The sequence below is a fragment of the Austrofundulus limnaeus genome, unplaced genomic scaffold (assembly GCF_001266775.1).
Source record: "Austrofundulus limnaeus strain Quisiro unplaced genomic scaffold, Austrofundulus_limnaeus-1.0 Scaffold0, whole genome shotgun sequence".
Taxonomy (NCBI): Eukaryota; Metazoa; Chordata; class Actinopteri; order Cyprinodontiformes; family Rivulidae; genus Austrofundulus; species Austrofundulus limnaeus.
Genome location: NW_013952402.1, coordinates 6,039,844 through 6,055,961, shown reverse-complemented (window position 1 = coordinate 6,055,961; position 16,118 = coordinate 6,039,844). Strand labels below are relative to the sequence as shown.

Genomic DNA, 16,118 nt, shown 5'->3' with positions numbered 1-16,118 from the left:
CACACACACACACACACACACACACACACACACACACACACACACACACACACACACACACACACACACTCACATATGCATACACCCCATGTTGCCTGTCTGTTGTAGGCACTAGTTAGACAGCTGTGTCTGTCTCCTGACCTACCCCTTCGTTTTCTGATGACAGCTCCTCTCATTGACTGATTTGTCCAGCTGCGCCACTCTGTTCCTCTGATTGGATGGTTTCACAGCCAATGAGCTGGAGAAACTGAAGGAGGATTTGAATATTTTTGTCAGAGTCAAATGGGGGGGACCTGAAGAGAATGCACTCCCGTGAGCAATTATTGAATTGAAAAATGATGAATAAAAATAAAACCCGACATGGTCTCACACATCGTCTAACTAAAAGTATTTATTTGTAGACAAACTTCATTACACAAGTTGTTTTCTAAATGTTTGTAGCAGAAAAGCAGATGCTTTGATCAGAAGTGTTGTCTTGTCAACAGGTTTTTGTGTTATGCGACGCTCCTGTTGCTTTTAATTTTAACATATAAATCTGTTTACAAATCTATATAAAGCATTTTGGGAACATAAACTCTGTTTAATATAGACATCAGTTATGTAGAATAAATAAAAAAAATCAATGATGCCAACATGCATAGCCTTCCAAAAGAGAGGGAAGGGGGGTGGCAATATAGCAGCAATCMGTGCAGTTTAATTTAACCACCTCATTGGCTCTTTGTGCGTTTTCTAATCACATTGGATTCACTGCATTTTCAACATAAACAGCATGGCATTCCTAATGTTATCACATGTTAAAACGCAAGGAGGTTTTTGTTCTGGTTCGCTCTGATTGTTTTATTTACCTTCTTAATATGCTAGAAAACATCTAAAAAGACCAGTATTTGTCTTTTCAATACCATGGTATGCTTTAGTAGCTGTGCGTGGGAGGTCTGATGGATGTTTGTATGTCAGGGAAAAGACTTTCTGACTGAGCTGTATTTAATATTCTTGATAGGATTAGCTAGAGATGTAAACAAGAGTTTCTGTGTTTGATAAGCCTCCAGCTCTAAATGGCCAGTCTGCGTGCTCTGAACCTTTTTTTTTTTTGCATATAGGTTTTTGTAAGACAACAAATATGAAATGATTCTTTTTGGCATGATCTGTACAAATTATTTTATTCTTCAACTATAGTTTGATTTAAAGTTTAAAGCATAGGATGATTACCATGTAAGACAGAAGCCGCTTTTTTCATTTATTTAATTGTGTGGCGATCACTATTGTGTGCCAGACAGAAAACGAGCAAAAGGTTTGAATTATACACGATTTGGTTCAGTTCAATACTAAAATCTCATGCTTCAATATTTTTTGATACGAAAAAAGAGAAATTTCCATGCCCTTCCTAACTTGTAATTTATTTAAATTAGTTATGAACATTTGTTTAACCTCAAAACAGTAAATGTTGCTGAAGCAGTAAGTTTCTCTGGATCTGCGCTCGACAGTGCAGCCTTGGTGGAGTAGTCGAACACAGATCCACTGAGCCTTCAACACAGAGCTTCTTCAGAAGACAAGTTGATAAAAATAAATTGTAAAAATCTATATTGTTCGATACATAATGTGTATTGAACGGTTTGATAAATGTATTGTTGCACCCTATACTGTATATATATATATATATACCCTTCTCTTTCATGTCCTTGTGATAAATTATATTAAAGAGCTAATATTGTTTGTCAGGAAAATATTTAGTAAATACAAAGAACAAGTGTGAAACTGCACATTTTGAGCTAACGTTTCAGGCTAAAATTGTTAGTGTTTACAAACTCCATAAATGGGATATATCATGTAAAATTCACTTTTTTAGCTGTTAAATGCATTTTGTTTTGTACTTGGAGTCTCTATGAGTGCAGAAATTTTGAATTTAGTTCCTCCCAGTGCTGCATAGATATATTCTGTTTGGGTCATATTTTTCAACCAGTTTAGTTTTCTCTGTTTTCTATGACATTCTCCGAACTATTATATCACAGTATTTACAGCAGAACTTCTAAATAATGTATAGCCTTACTAACTACAGTTTCATGGTCTCCATTCTCCTCTGGCTCTGGGTCAGACTTTGGCCTCCAACATGTAAGGCTGGATGGACAAGTCTTCCTTTGTTGACATCTTTTAATTAATTTGTAAATAAACCCCTCTAATAAACTAGAATTAACAGCTCTGGAAGTTTGGATTTAAAGAGACAGTGTAAAAACGAGTTGATCTGAGACACACCTCAGAAAAGGGGTGAAAGAGGGGCTCGTGGAGGTACAATTAGGAGGAATTCAGACCAAAACATAGCAGTTGCAGTTTATAAAAACCCCAACTGAATGATATGAATGTGAAAAAGAAGGTTTTAAAATTGATTAAGCTCTGAGCTATCAAGTTAACAAACGTCTTATATAAGGAAGTCGAAAGATTTTTCAGGTTATTCTCAATTAAATATTTGTTTTACATTATATTCTGTTTTTTAATGTGACAGAAGAAAATACTGTATTGTTACCTTCATTTTTTTCTATGAATTACACTGAGGTTCTAAAAAGAGCTAATAGGAAGGAAAAAAGGTAAGAGTGGGGTTCCCTCAGCTTGGTGACCTTCACCCACTGTTTGGCTGGGTAACCAAAGCCTCCCGTCTGGCACAGGTGGTGTTGAGCAGCAGCTCTCCACCTAAGATGCTAAGATGCTAACACCCCACACTAATCCTCTTGTGCTATATGAAGTAACAGACCCTGCCTCATCATCATACATGCACAGCGGAAAGACACACACAGACACAGGTGTAAGATGACTGAATGCAGAAGAACGACACACCCACATAAGCAGACAGCTAAACACAGGGGCAGCATTTTGCTTGTATTGTGCACACACACAGAGACACACACAGAGACACACACTAGTGCTGAGAAGGGGATTAGGATGTGAGGCGTCTTGGCTGCAGCTTGTCTGTCAGTCACTTTCCATCTCTGTGTCACAGCAGCATGCTCCAGGGAGCCACCACCATCTACTGGATTATAGAGGTACTGCAACAGAAATTAACATGGAAATGGTAAGCTAGGAAAATAAATCTGTATTTATTTTAAAAAAACAGAGATGGAAAAATACAAATAAAACAAAAACACATGTTTAATGTCACCCAATAATCTCAACTGTTATTCTAAAGACTGTTGGTAGTATGCATTGTGTGTGTAAGTACCTCCGTCTACACCAGCTGGGAGAGCAGGGAGCATCAAGTGTGTGTGTGTGTGTGCGTGCGTGCGTGCGCGTGCATCGGGTCTGCCAGGAGGCCCTGGCTGGGTAAAACCTCCCAGTGCCCCCCAAGGGATGGCCACACTCCCCTGGGTTTCCACTCAATCTGGTTGTCCTGTCCCGTCCCAGCTCTCTGTCACTGTCACGGCCTTAACAGCTTACACCGAGGCCCTCCTCTCACTCCTCTTCATCCTTCCTCGTTTGTCTCCCGCTCAGCCTTCTTCGTCATCCTCACTTCTTCTTCTTCATCTCCACAGTGCTGCAGTGAATGTTCAAACCCAGCTACAGCATCAGCTTCAAACTGAATTTATTAGATTTTTCTTTTAAATCTTACTACTCACATAGTTTTTATCTTGTTATGTAAGTGTAAAAAAAACATGTTTTTAYGAAACTCCTTCTCTTTCTACTGTCAGGGATTTTGTTGTAAAGCGTTTATGCACCTACACACACACACTCACACACACAAGCTCCACTTTAGTCCCAATGTGATAATGAGACTAATGCACTTTAAGTGGATTGGCTTTGAGGAGCCTGGACTCGCCTTAAGATGTCTGAGCAGGACGGAGTTAGGGCTGCCGGGGTTGGGGTCAGGAACAAAAGAGCAAATCGTAATTCAAAATATTGTATTTTGACTCCGTTGTTTGGGTTGTTTTTCTCCTTCAAACCATTTTGGACAATTTTGAATCTTGGCAGATGACTTGTTCAACAACACAGTGTGAACTATTCTTGCTGTTGCAGGCAGATGTCATCTTCAAGCAGTGCCCTCTCGACTGCCCACAATGACCTGTCTCTTTCATTAACCGTCTTAAAACCCTGAGTTTCTGATGATGTTGGACAGATCTTTGCCTTTTTTTCACTTTCACCTTTCCTCTTGTGCTTTTAATAAACCGTTGAGCGCTAATTATCACGCACACACCAACTCATGAAGCCGACTGTTGTGTCTGGAGGTGTCCTGAACTTTGACTATAAACAGCTCAGCCAGTTAATCATTTTGGCACAAACCCTTTGCTTGGTTTGACTGTGTACTGTTGTCACACAGAACAACCTGCAAACTGCTAGACCAAATAGTTATTTTTCAATAGAAAGTTATGAAGTGATATTCTTCCAGTTTCTGCTGATGATTTTAAAGAGAGGTTAATCCTTTTTTTTGTCTTCTTCCCACCCTCTTCTTAAGACAAACGTTGATAGGAATGTAACGATTCACTCAAACCTCGATTCACTTATCAAATTTGAATTCACAAATACATTTTTCTTTTTTACAAAATGAATTGTAGCCATTTTATATCCAAATATGTTTCTTTCCCTTTAATATCAGCATTTTCATTCTTGTATCAAGCTGTTTCTTTTTGTTGTCTTGTAACAGAATATAACTTTAAAATAAATAAAAATGTCATCACAAATCTGTAGTTATAATCGATTATTAATCAATTCTTGGTTAATTGTTACATGCCTAGTTGTTACCTTTGACCCCTGAATATTTAAAATGAGAGCTGAATAGTGAGAGAGGACTTGATTCTTGAGTTTGAAAAAAACCTCCCATCAGCGTGCACTGGATCATCATTATAAGGTGTTTGTGCTGGTATGACAGTTTTCTTCCTAAAGGGTGCAATAGTCAAACATCTTTACTTTGGCCTTGTCTGACTAAGTGACACTGATTATGTTGTGAGGGGAAGGAGGTCTGCTAGAAAAAAAAAGCCTGGCAAAAGCCTTACTTCAGTTTGTCATTTAAATACAGCCATACTGTTATGAGCCTTTTTTTTTTATTGTAACAGATGTCTGTAGAGTATTAGACCTGTGTTTACAACTTTTCTGAGCTTTGCACAGTCTGAATTTATGGGTGATCATTCTGCGTATTTTATTTTATTGTTTGTCTCATTGCGAATTTCCTGTTGGTTTTGCATTTGAGTTTAATTTTTTATATAATATATGGTCTATTTGTCTTTGGGTGGGTGAAATATATTTTATTTTTCTCCACCCTCATCCCCGCCTCTGTTCACTTCTGTACAGCAGCTCTCATCACTTCTCCAGCTTCCTGGGAGCCAGTCACACAGCTCTATATTGCACCATCTGCATGTCAGCTTCTGCCTCGGCCAAAGCATTAAATTAAATCCCTGTTTGGGCTGATTAACAAATGACTGGTGAGCTCGCATAGTTGTGAAGTTATTCAATTCTCAGTTCCCGTTTTGTAAAAGCTAAAAATATATAAAACATAAAGACCATAAACGTCTAATAACTGTAACCTTTGTGAGCATTTCCTGAGTCTCATTCGGGTTTTGTTGGCTAAAGTTCAGCCCTGCCATTTGCACCTGTCTCCTACTTATCCTCTCTGTAAATCACTCTCATTCCCCCCCTCCTCTGTCCTGAAGTGAATAGTTAATCGGTCTGCTAATTGAGTGACAGTTAGCGTGTGCATTGTTCTATTTCCAATCAGAAACCCTGGAACAGACGCAGTCACAGCTGATTCATCTCTGCCTCTTACTGCTAAATCCACAAGCTGCAACTGGAGGATGTGCCAGCAAGATTTATTTCTCCTAGAAAATCAAAATGACTTCTAAAAAGTCTGGCTCGGTTACTTTCTTCGGGTCTCTCAGACACATACAAATACAAAAACAAAATGGGGTTCACCTCTTTGTTTTACTATGTTTTTACATCTGAAGTGTTATTAAATGTGTAGAATTTTTTTTTTTACATCTGATTTAATTCAACAGTCGTGAAATGAAACTAATTAGGATGGAACTTAGAGAGATGTTTATTTGAACCACATGAACTGAATTTACCCGAAAAAAGATTCAAGCCTTTATAGCTGAGCATTTATCTGTTTTATCTTTTGTTTTACTGATATCCTGTTGTTCTAACAAGAAACAATTGACTCCTGTGATCTGAAGCTTTGTGTGGTGCAGGATTGTCTAATTGGCCTAAAGGGAAAAGTAAAGTTGTGCAGAAAAACTAAATGAAACTGAAGTGAGGAGTCTGAGAGAGATGGTGTGGGAAGGAGACCGGCTGTTCTGTTTTTCTCCAGCAGTCCAAAGTAGAGACATGTGGCTCCCCAGACAAGCTGTCCAGAGTGGGAGAGCTCGCTGGACTCATTACAGGCAGGGCCAAGACGGGATAGCTTGACAGAACACCATTGGATCATACGGAGGATTGGAACGGTCAGGGCAGAATTGTTTTAGTGTGTGAGCGCGCGCACGGCTATGTTTGTTTGGAACGGCGTGTGCGGACAACTGTCCATCGCCTCTCTCCGTCTGTGCCACCCCTGGCTGCCCCCCACCCCCCAAATCACTGCGTTCACACACTCTCTCGGTCTAGGCCTGGCCATAAGGATTGCTTAAATGTTTTCAGTCAAACTGGACAGCTGAGGGATAAAGTGGCCAACCGCAGGCTTCCATTGGTTGGACACATCGTCTCAGAACTGACTCACAGGAGTGACTGGACTTGGACCAGCGGGCCGGTCACTGCAGCCAGTTTATAATAGTTTTATCAGTTCAACTTTTTCCTCAGCCTCGTCCATTTTGACAGTCAATCCATCTCCACTTTTTTTTCCCTTGCAATTAAGTTTCAAGTAGACATTTTTGTTTTCCAGATGAGTTTTAGTGTTGAATTTAAGTTGAAATTAGTTTGTGAAATAAAACTGTTGGGACTGACAAATAAAAATAAAACTACAATCTTAGAAGACCTGTGAGGAAATGTGGAGCTGAAAGATTTTCATAAAAGTTTGATCATTTTGTTTCTTACACAATCTCATCATCATTTATTGCATAAGCATAATATTTTACCCTTTTATAGGATTCGCTTCATTTTGTAGATATTCATTTCTACTCAAGAGGAAAATGCAAAGTCCAAAACTTGCAAAAATATTAAATGGGTGTACGTCTACACCTGATTAAAGTTTTAAAATAATTCTGCTGTAATTGCACATCTGTGTTTATTGTCTGCACTGTGATACTTTACAGTTAATAGTCTGTTGAGATTATTTTGCACTGAAAATAGGCAAATTCTGATTCCTAATGTCAGATTCTGATACTCTACTGTCTCTAAAACAAAACATCATTTTTATTCTTACACAATTCTTTATATTATATCTTTTATTATTAGTAGTCGTATCATTGCTAGTCAATGTTAATTTCGTTTTTTGTGTACTGTCCATTGTTTGTAAAGTAACTAGCATRTGAACCTCTACTGATGCTGCTGTAACACCTGAATTTCCGCTCGGCGGGACAATAAAGGCCATTTCTATTCTATTCTATTCCTATTCTATTCTATTCCTATTCCTATTCTTATTCCTATTCTATTAACTCTTAGAGTGAGCAAGATTTAGGTTGGCTGCCACAGACAGTTAACATGGAAAATCACAAAAATGGCTACAACTCACTCAGTTTTCCAAACATTGAGCTGTAATTTATTGTAGTTGAAAATCATTCACAACACGTATTCTGATCCCTAGTTTAAAATTCTGGCTTGGCAGGCAGCGGGCGACGTGCACTCCTCCAAGGAAGACTAAGCATTTTTTTTTTACCTTTTCTTGAGAACCAGTGAGATGTTCTCTTCCTGTTTACTCACAGTCGCCTTTTTTTTATTTAGTCTCGCTTTTACAAATCTCTTTTTTCTTCCCAATCCTTATGTCTCTCTCCACCCCTCTCGTTCAACCCCTCTCACAGCACTCTGTTTATAAGTAGCAAGTGATCCAAAGAATATGCTTTGTTTCTGAAAGAACAGGAGAAGGAAATGGGAAAGCAGGAGAGAGTGTGGGAGGATTTGTGAAAAGACGAGGAAAAAAAAAATAGACCGGGAGGTGTGATTCAGTAGTTCTAGTGATGCTCTGGCACCCACCAGCATTTTTAAGTGTCTCTCTGCGCGTCCCTGTGTCCCTGTGTGGTGGTTCGTACTAGTCGGCACCTCTCTGTCACCTACACACACACACATGCKCACGTGCCTCTCCGCCGCCACCAGCACCCAGAGGTACCGGCGAGGGCCCATAGTCGCATGGTTCCTTCAGCGGAGCAGGTGTTTTTCTGCAACGTGTTAACGAGCGCGGCCTGCTGTCATTTCTGCTTTAAATGGATGTCACAAATAGAATACACACACACACTTATACACTAACTGCTCCATTCTCCCAGCAAATTATCTGAAACAAGGTGATCAGAGATTAAACTGAGGTGTTTGTGTGTTGTTTGGTCAGGAGTTGTTTTGCACATGCATGCATGTGCATGATGGTTGATTCTTTATGTCTTTGTATATTGCTGTAGGTTTTTCTAAAGGTAAAAACTACCATACCTTGATGGAGCATCTATTAGACACCTGCCCTCGTGCAACAGTTTTGAACAATGATCCTGATCATCCAGTTAGAGCTGGTGTTGGAGACGACTCTCAGCTACCACCACACCAACATTTACCTCATTATGGCAAATGGACTGAACTTATGTAGCACTTTTATCAAGCCCCATAAGGACCTCAAATTGCTTTACACTATGGTCATTCACACACACATTCACACACTGATGATGGTAAGCTACATTGTAGCCACAGCTGCCCTGGGGCATGCTGACAGAGGCGGGGCTGCCATGCACCAGCGCCACGGACCCTCTGACCACCATCAGTCCCTCTGACCACCATCAATAGGTAAGTTGGTTGAAGTGTCTTGGCCAAGGACAGAACAACTGAAACAGCTGGAACCGGGGATTGAACCGTCAACTCACCAGTTACAGGACATCTCCCCTAACCACTCCGCCACAGCCACAACTTTTATTTGCATACATGTCAAGTTGTCAAGTTGTACAGATTGTCCGTAAGTTATAAGGATTTTACGTCAATTATACGGACGTATAGAACAATCTTATGGATTTTTTCACAACCTCATTTTCTAATTTATCTAACTTATCAGAGCCTGTAGGACGATAAAGGAAAAACAATAAATTAATCAAATAACCATCTTCCAACCTGTTCTGCYGCTAGAAATAAGTTCTGCACTTTTTCCGCTCTCCTTTCTTTTTCCTGTCTTGTCCGCAGCCGACAGCCCCCCCACCCCGCGCGCACACGCATCGCGGGTGCAAGTTGTACGGATTTTTTGCAAAATATACMGATTTTTGAGGCTCTTTATRCAGGTAAACGTCCAAAGGGGTTGACATGTATGCATTTGTACAACTGACCAAATTATAGCCTTATTTGTGTTTTTTGTATTTGTTGATTACTTGTAGCAGCCTTTTTCATTGACKGGTCCTGCCATGTATCGGCCATTATAAATTTATGATGTGACTGCACTATTATGTTTGTGATCATGCCTCCCACCACACCAAATTTCATTTCAGTATGTCTAAAAAATAGCTGAGTTATAGCCCTTGGAAATTATCGTTGGCAGCCATCTTGAATATTCAAATCCAGAGTAGCTTTCCTAATTTGTATGTGCCCCCTTAAACCTTGGCCACCCCTTTCAAAAAAGTCTAGCTCTGCCCCTGAACACACACAGACATAAAAATAATGTCTTTAGGTTGTTTTTATCCAGTGTGATAGGSAAGTGTTTGACGCTCGTGTATTCTTGTAGCAGGTCATCTAAAATAAACATTGTGGTCCCACTTCAGCTCCAKCAGCCTGTTGGATACCACTCTGTCACCAACTGCACAGCAGATGYTAATTTTTTGTTGTTGATGTCTAAGAGGAGTAATTTTTTTTGTATGTAATCTTGTTTTGTCTCATGTCACCTCATCTCATCTCTCATCTGTCCTTCCTGTTTTTAGCCAGTGACCAGCGGTTTGTGTGTGTGTGTGTGTGTGTGTGTGCGTGCGTGCGTGCGCGTGCATCGGGTCTGCCAGGAGGCCCTGGCTGGGTAAAACCTCCCAGTGCCCCCCAAGGGATGGNCATCTGTCCTTCCTGTTTTTAGCCAGTGACCAGCGGTTTGTGTGTGTGTGTGTGTGTGTGTGTGTGTGTGTGTGTGTATTTGGAAGAAGGGTCGCCACCTCAGCATCTGCCCATGTATCAGCCAGATGATGTTTCTGGCATGGACACTTTGAGTGTTGTGCTGGTAAACATGTTTTTTTCATTTTTTACAGAATAATCCGATCTGAATCTGGCAGGCATTATGGGAGCTGCCGAGCTGCTGTGTGTCTGTTTGTGTAAATACCACAGTGTGTGTACGTGTGTGCGATATCCTAGGAACAGATGACAGTTTAGCAGCTCTTGACTGTCCAGGGAATCAAATCTGTATTTAAAGTCGTCAACATCGTTATTTTTGTTGTTAATTCCACTTTCCATACATTATTCTGATTAATCCTTTTAACCCCTGGGAACGCTTTGCGCATCATGATCCTGCTTTAACAGAGCTCCAGTTGTGTGTGCGCCAAATATCAAACTCATCTTCCTCTCTTTGCGTTCATGTCTCTGTGCAGGTGAATACATAAAGAACTGGCGACCTCGTTACTTCCTGCTGAAGACAGACGGATCTTTCATCGGCTACAAAGAGAAACCTCAGGACGCAGACCTGCCCTACCCACTAAATAACTTCTCTGTAGCAAGTATGTTGCTGTACCTACTGTTACATATGATGCCAGAGGTTTCTGGCACTAAATTGTTACATTTCAGAAGTTTAGAAGTACGGTTCTGTAGAAAAGTAACAAAATATCATCTTACCTGTTGAAAATGGTGCTTTGAACTACTTCAGTTTGGAGAAAAAGTTTTATTACATGTAAACATGGAAACATTTCACATACATTGAGTCTCTAACACTATAAACAAAATACTAAATGATTTAGATAACTTATTTTGAATAAAAACTAAATGTGGTTTCCATCAGTTTATGATCTATAATCCCGACTAAAGTTTTGTTTCAGAAATTCTTTCAATTTTAACTCAATTTAACTTGAGGTAAATCTAAAATGTCCCTACCATTGCCAAACAACATAAATTTAATTTTATGTTCATTTAGAAACCATTAACATGTATTTCTGCTAAAATGCTTTAAACTGTAAAGGTTTACAGAACCATCTATTTCCTCCACACTTTATCCAAGTCATCGACTTCTCTGTAGGCTCATATATTGCTGTAAAGTTACTGTACAGCTGCCACAGTCAGCCCTTTCAATTCGTAGCAGAACCACCGCAGCTGGTTGAGAATCGGCACCTCGCTGTCGCACATTTCTGAAATGCCAAACRATGTCAGATCTGCCTCCCGTCTTATCGTTTCATCACACAGAGGAAAACCTCCAACAGCCACAGCAGTCATTATTCGTCTGCAGTCTTCACTACAGCCTCTAATTAACAGTTTATCAGTATATCATCTGTCAGCACCTGGTTAACGAGCTCCTCCACACTCTTTGACATGTTCAATTAACCGATTGTTGCGTAATCACACTTGGTTTTAATGTTCTTTCTTGCAGCAAAAGCAGATTGTCCGTAAAAGCGTTACTGCCTCACAGATGTTTTAWCTTTAAATAAAATGGGAGACACGCTAAAACTCTATTGTTATAGAAGAGGGAAATAAGATGTGCTGTTTTTAATTTGACAGTAAACYTTTTTTTTATTTAATGTCATATTTGTGAAGTAAAAATGAAGCAGGTCAGACCAACAGATTGCACTGTTTGAGTTTTTATTAATGGTTCCCAAATCAAGACTTTTTTTATTTTGGAACTTTTGTTATTTGAAATCTCTTTTGAATCCACTGATATATTACAAAGTGTTAATGTGTATTCAGAATATCACAGTAGTTTAATCCTCTCTGTGATTACATATCTATGTTTTCTGATGGTAATCAGAGAGGCACTAAGCCGGTGCAGATGTCACTGCATGCTTACATTCACAGTTAACAGCCTAACACAGCTTAGGATCTCTGATTTTTGARTGCTATCATTGTCTTCAAATTAATCAAAATTAAACTAAACATGCTCAGTCAGTTCAAATCTCATGGCTTTGAGGAAGCAGTGTGTAAAAGGTCCACGTTAGTGTTAAAGCAGGACAGGAGACGAGCGCCAAAGCAGAAAATGAGAGAATACCAACTGATTCTTTGGAAGAAATTGTTCAAAAGGTTTTAATGAAGGATGGAGGAGGAGAGAAGGAAACACAGGGGTTCAAAAAGAACTACAAGTGAGGGGGATGAGAAAGAGGAGAGATGAGATGGATGGAGAGAGGTGAGGTTGTTGCAGATGAGGTGTGTTGGAGAGGGAAGGAGCAGACAGAGAGGAGGAGGTGAAGACCAGATCGGAGGAGGAAGAGGAAAAGAGTTTGCAAGGAGGACAAGCCAGGCCATACATCCGGCCCCGGCTGCTTGGCACAGCACCGCCACTGCCACATCTGTTGCCCAAAGCTGGGAGGCCAGGTGGTGTGTGTGTGTTTGTTTGTGTGTGTGTCTATGTGTGTGTGCAGAACAGAAGTGGTCAGATGGAACAGAGATGGTACAGGCCTGTTCCCTGCAGAGGGACTCATACATACAAGCTTGACACACACACACACACTTATACACCCATTAAACTGCTACACAGATCTCACAATCGCCTGCTGTGGCAAACAACCCTATTTCAGCTAACATTCAAAGTTCACTTTTACGCTTGTGTGTGTCCATGTGAGAACGTGAGCGTTATTTGGCATCAACAATAGTATGACCTTGTTTTCTGGCGGCGCAGCGGGGTTCTGTTCACGAGTCAGGTAGCAAGTGCCTCGTATGTGTTTACATCGAAGGCAGCGCCGTGCGCACGGACTGGGTAGTTTCGCCATTAACCTTCCTGTCTATATTTAGGCTGAGCAGTGACACGCTGCGCCGCACCACTTAAACAGAAAGAAACTGGAGGGAAGGATGGCTGAGGATGGAGGAAGTGATGGACAGAGGAGAGGAAGCAGAGGGTGATGAATGTAAACCAGATGCGAGGCCAGAAGACGGATCATAATGCTGTTTCACATCGGTCCTCGTCCTCCATAACTGCAGAGCCTTGCTGAGGGACAATGAAGATGCATCCTTTCCCACAGCGAGCTCACAGCCCCATCTGGCCGTGTGTGCTTTCGTTTCTGCCTTTGTGTACCGTATTATGCATTTGTGTAATAACGGCCTACCACGTCGCCTGTTTTCATAGGAGTGTGTCTCGTCGGAGAGTCACCAGATGCATGTGCGATGCAACACTTAATATCCCTTGGCACAAGAAAGCAGCCTTTTTTTTTAAGTTATTGAAGTCTTTGCCTGTTTTTACACCAACACTGTAAAATTTGAACTGCGTGTTTGACACAGACTACACTGTATCCCTGTAAACCTTCTTAGAGCAGGCAAACTTTGTGACCTGTTAACAGCAGGAAAAGTTAACAGTTTGTAATAATATAAACAAAAATGACAAAAATAGGAGTGGTCATGCACAGTTCCAAATCGCAAAACCAGACGTAGGACCTGAGCAGTCTTTGCCTCGTCATGTTAGAATGTCTTCTTCTTTTGTTTTCATTCAGGTTTTTGTGTTAAAGATGATTTTCTTTACAAGGCAAAAGAAAAAATTACATTTTATCTGTGTGACAATGCAAATTAGAAAATAATGCATAAAAAATTAATCATGGAATGCATTTCTGCAGCAACGTTGCATATTAAAGTTTTAAGCAAAGTTATCGTATTTGAGCTTAATATCATGAAAATTGGCTGTTAAATCCATTTTTGGGTTTGGGACAGTTGATTAGTTGTGGCAGTCATCTTAAAACAGACTGATTTTAAAAGTTGATGACACAGATTACACAGGAGAATACATGATCATCCACCTTTCATTCCAGCTGGCCATAAGGAGGAAAACAAAACATATTAGATTCTTAATGAACTGAAACTTCTAAGTTGTCTTCTGATTTTTTTAAACAATTTTTGTGTAGTTTAATGTGAACTAGTTGCTTCAGTTTTTCTGTAAAGACATGGCCTGTTTCAGAATGTCAGCTGATGAAGACCGAGAGGCCAAAGCCGAACACCTTCATCATTCGCTGCCTTCAGTGGACCACTGTCATCGAGAGGACCTTCCACGTGGACTCACCTGAAGAACGGTTAGTTCCTGTACAGATTCAGCCTGCGGGATGTAGGCCGGGTTCACACTGTGGGATTTTCAGCATCTCTGAAAATCATGTGTTGTGCAGCGAAACGTAGGTTCTTTTAAAGGTTTCAGACTCTTGAGCACAATGTGACATTTACCGATTGTGTAGAAAGACCAAAAAAATCACACAGTGTGAACCAGGCTCATGCAATCTCTTTAAATTTCCACAAATAAGTTTCATGTATTGATTCTGACTCAAAATTCAATCCGGATTCCAATCAAGAGTTAATGATTAACAAATAAATACACACAGAGAAAGTTCCATAAGTTTATTCTGTCTGTTTCTGCTAACTTTGTTTTTCTCTCAGGGCAGAAGTTTGGATGAGGAAAAAAATGTCAGTTCAGTTAGATCTCTGAAATGTTTGAAAAGTTAGTCCTCTGTTAAAAAAAACTTGAGAAAAACTGGTTTTGATTTTTAGATGAGATTTGCTATTAGAAATTTTATGACAAGAAGCTAAAATAAAAACTAAAAGAAAGAAAATAATCCGTCAGATTGATGAAGGTTTTAAATGGCCTGAGCTACAACATGTAGGGTAAATATGATATTCCCTAAAAGTATCATTAGGAGCAGAGATATGTATATGAAGGGCTTTACTGTAGAGAGTTTGTTCCTTTTTGGTGTCTGCGAGAGAGACAGAGTGGAAAGAAGACCTTTCAAGTGGTGTTGGCATAAATTCTCCAGCTGCTCGGCTCCTTTCTGAGGAGCTGAGGTGTTTATCTCCAGAAAATGAACAGCTTTGCCCAGAAGACCACAGATGCTTCTGTGCATTCTTTGAGGTTGCGTGTATGTTGGTGTGTGTGCGTGTGTGTGGGTTGCAGCTGTCTGTCCAACTTTGTCTGTGTTATAAAGTGCTTTTGTAGTAGTTTTTGCCTCTAGATAATCAAATCAGCATTTGAGAGTTGAAAGGCACTTCATAACTTTTTAATAATTAGATTGAAACGTGTAAATATCGCGCGAATCCAGCAGCGGACGACTGCGAGAGCTCCAGATGTTTTTGTCGCGAGGTGTTTGCACACATCCAGCCGAACCGAAGCGTAAGAAGTTGGAGCTTGTTTGGAGAGGAGTGTGTTTTGCCGCAACTGTGTGTTACTGTATGTGTTGTACTGTACCGTGGCTGGCAGGCCTCCAGCTACCACAGCCCCAGCCGTGTGCAGAGAGGGTGGCACGTGTTGGCGCGGTGCCCGACTGTAGGCAGGCCCATTATCTCTCATTAGCAAAAGGAGAAAAAAAGGAGAAAAAGAGGCTCATTATACAAAAGACACTTTAACCGAGAAAGAGCATTTATCTGCTGCCTGACCTTGAGAGAGTTCCCATTGCTTTTCACGCAGCTACACACACACACACACACACATCACATGTGCCACAAATCAAAATGCTCCACTGTTGTGAATAAGAACTCGAGTTTGCCCTTGTTTTTGAGCGTGTAGGGCACATTTAGAAGTCTTTGCAGAAGAAAGGGGTTTAGATCTTGAAACTTTACTTCTCTGTTTAGGTTCAGATGAATGTTTCTCTAAAGCCCTCAAGGAAACATATGGACTCAAAACAAACAGAAAACACAGAGGTGACCATTTATGAGTCAAACATGTTTCATTATTATGATTTCTTCAGGTCTCGCTTCAGGGAAATGTATTTTTTATTAGTTTAGATCTTAAATTAGAATTTTTTTGGTGCAAAGTTTTGAATATCAGAGTTTGATTCTCTTCAGTTTAGCCTTGGTGGCATAGCAGAGAGTTAACACTGGACAAGGAAAAGTTTCAAAATAAAGTTAAAAAGCAAAATAAGTAAGTAAATAAATAAATAAATAAATAAATAAAACTAGTTTCATAAAAATCT

The 16,118-nt window shown here is 40.1% G+C and overlaps 1 protein-coding gene across 1 annotated transcript in view; it reads left to right on the top strand.

The window, feature by feature from the left end:
- Nucleotides 1-16,118, top strand: part of akt3a (v-akt murine thymoma viral oncogene homolog 3a) — a gene marked incomplete at its 5' end in the record, with an annotated part of 68,738 nt that overhangs the window by 29,000 nt on the left and 23,620 nt on the right. Inside the window, 2 exon segments of the mRNA XM_014032288.1 lie at nt 10,638-10,763; nt 14,126-14,237. Coding sequence (XP_013887742.1) covers nt 10,638-10,763; nt 14,126-14,237 — 238 coding nt within the window.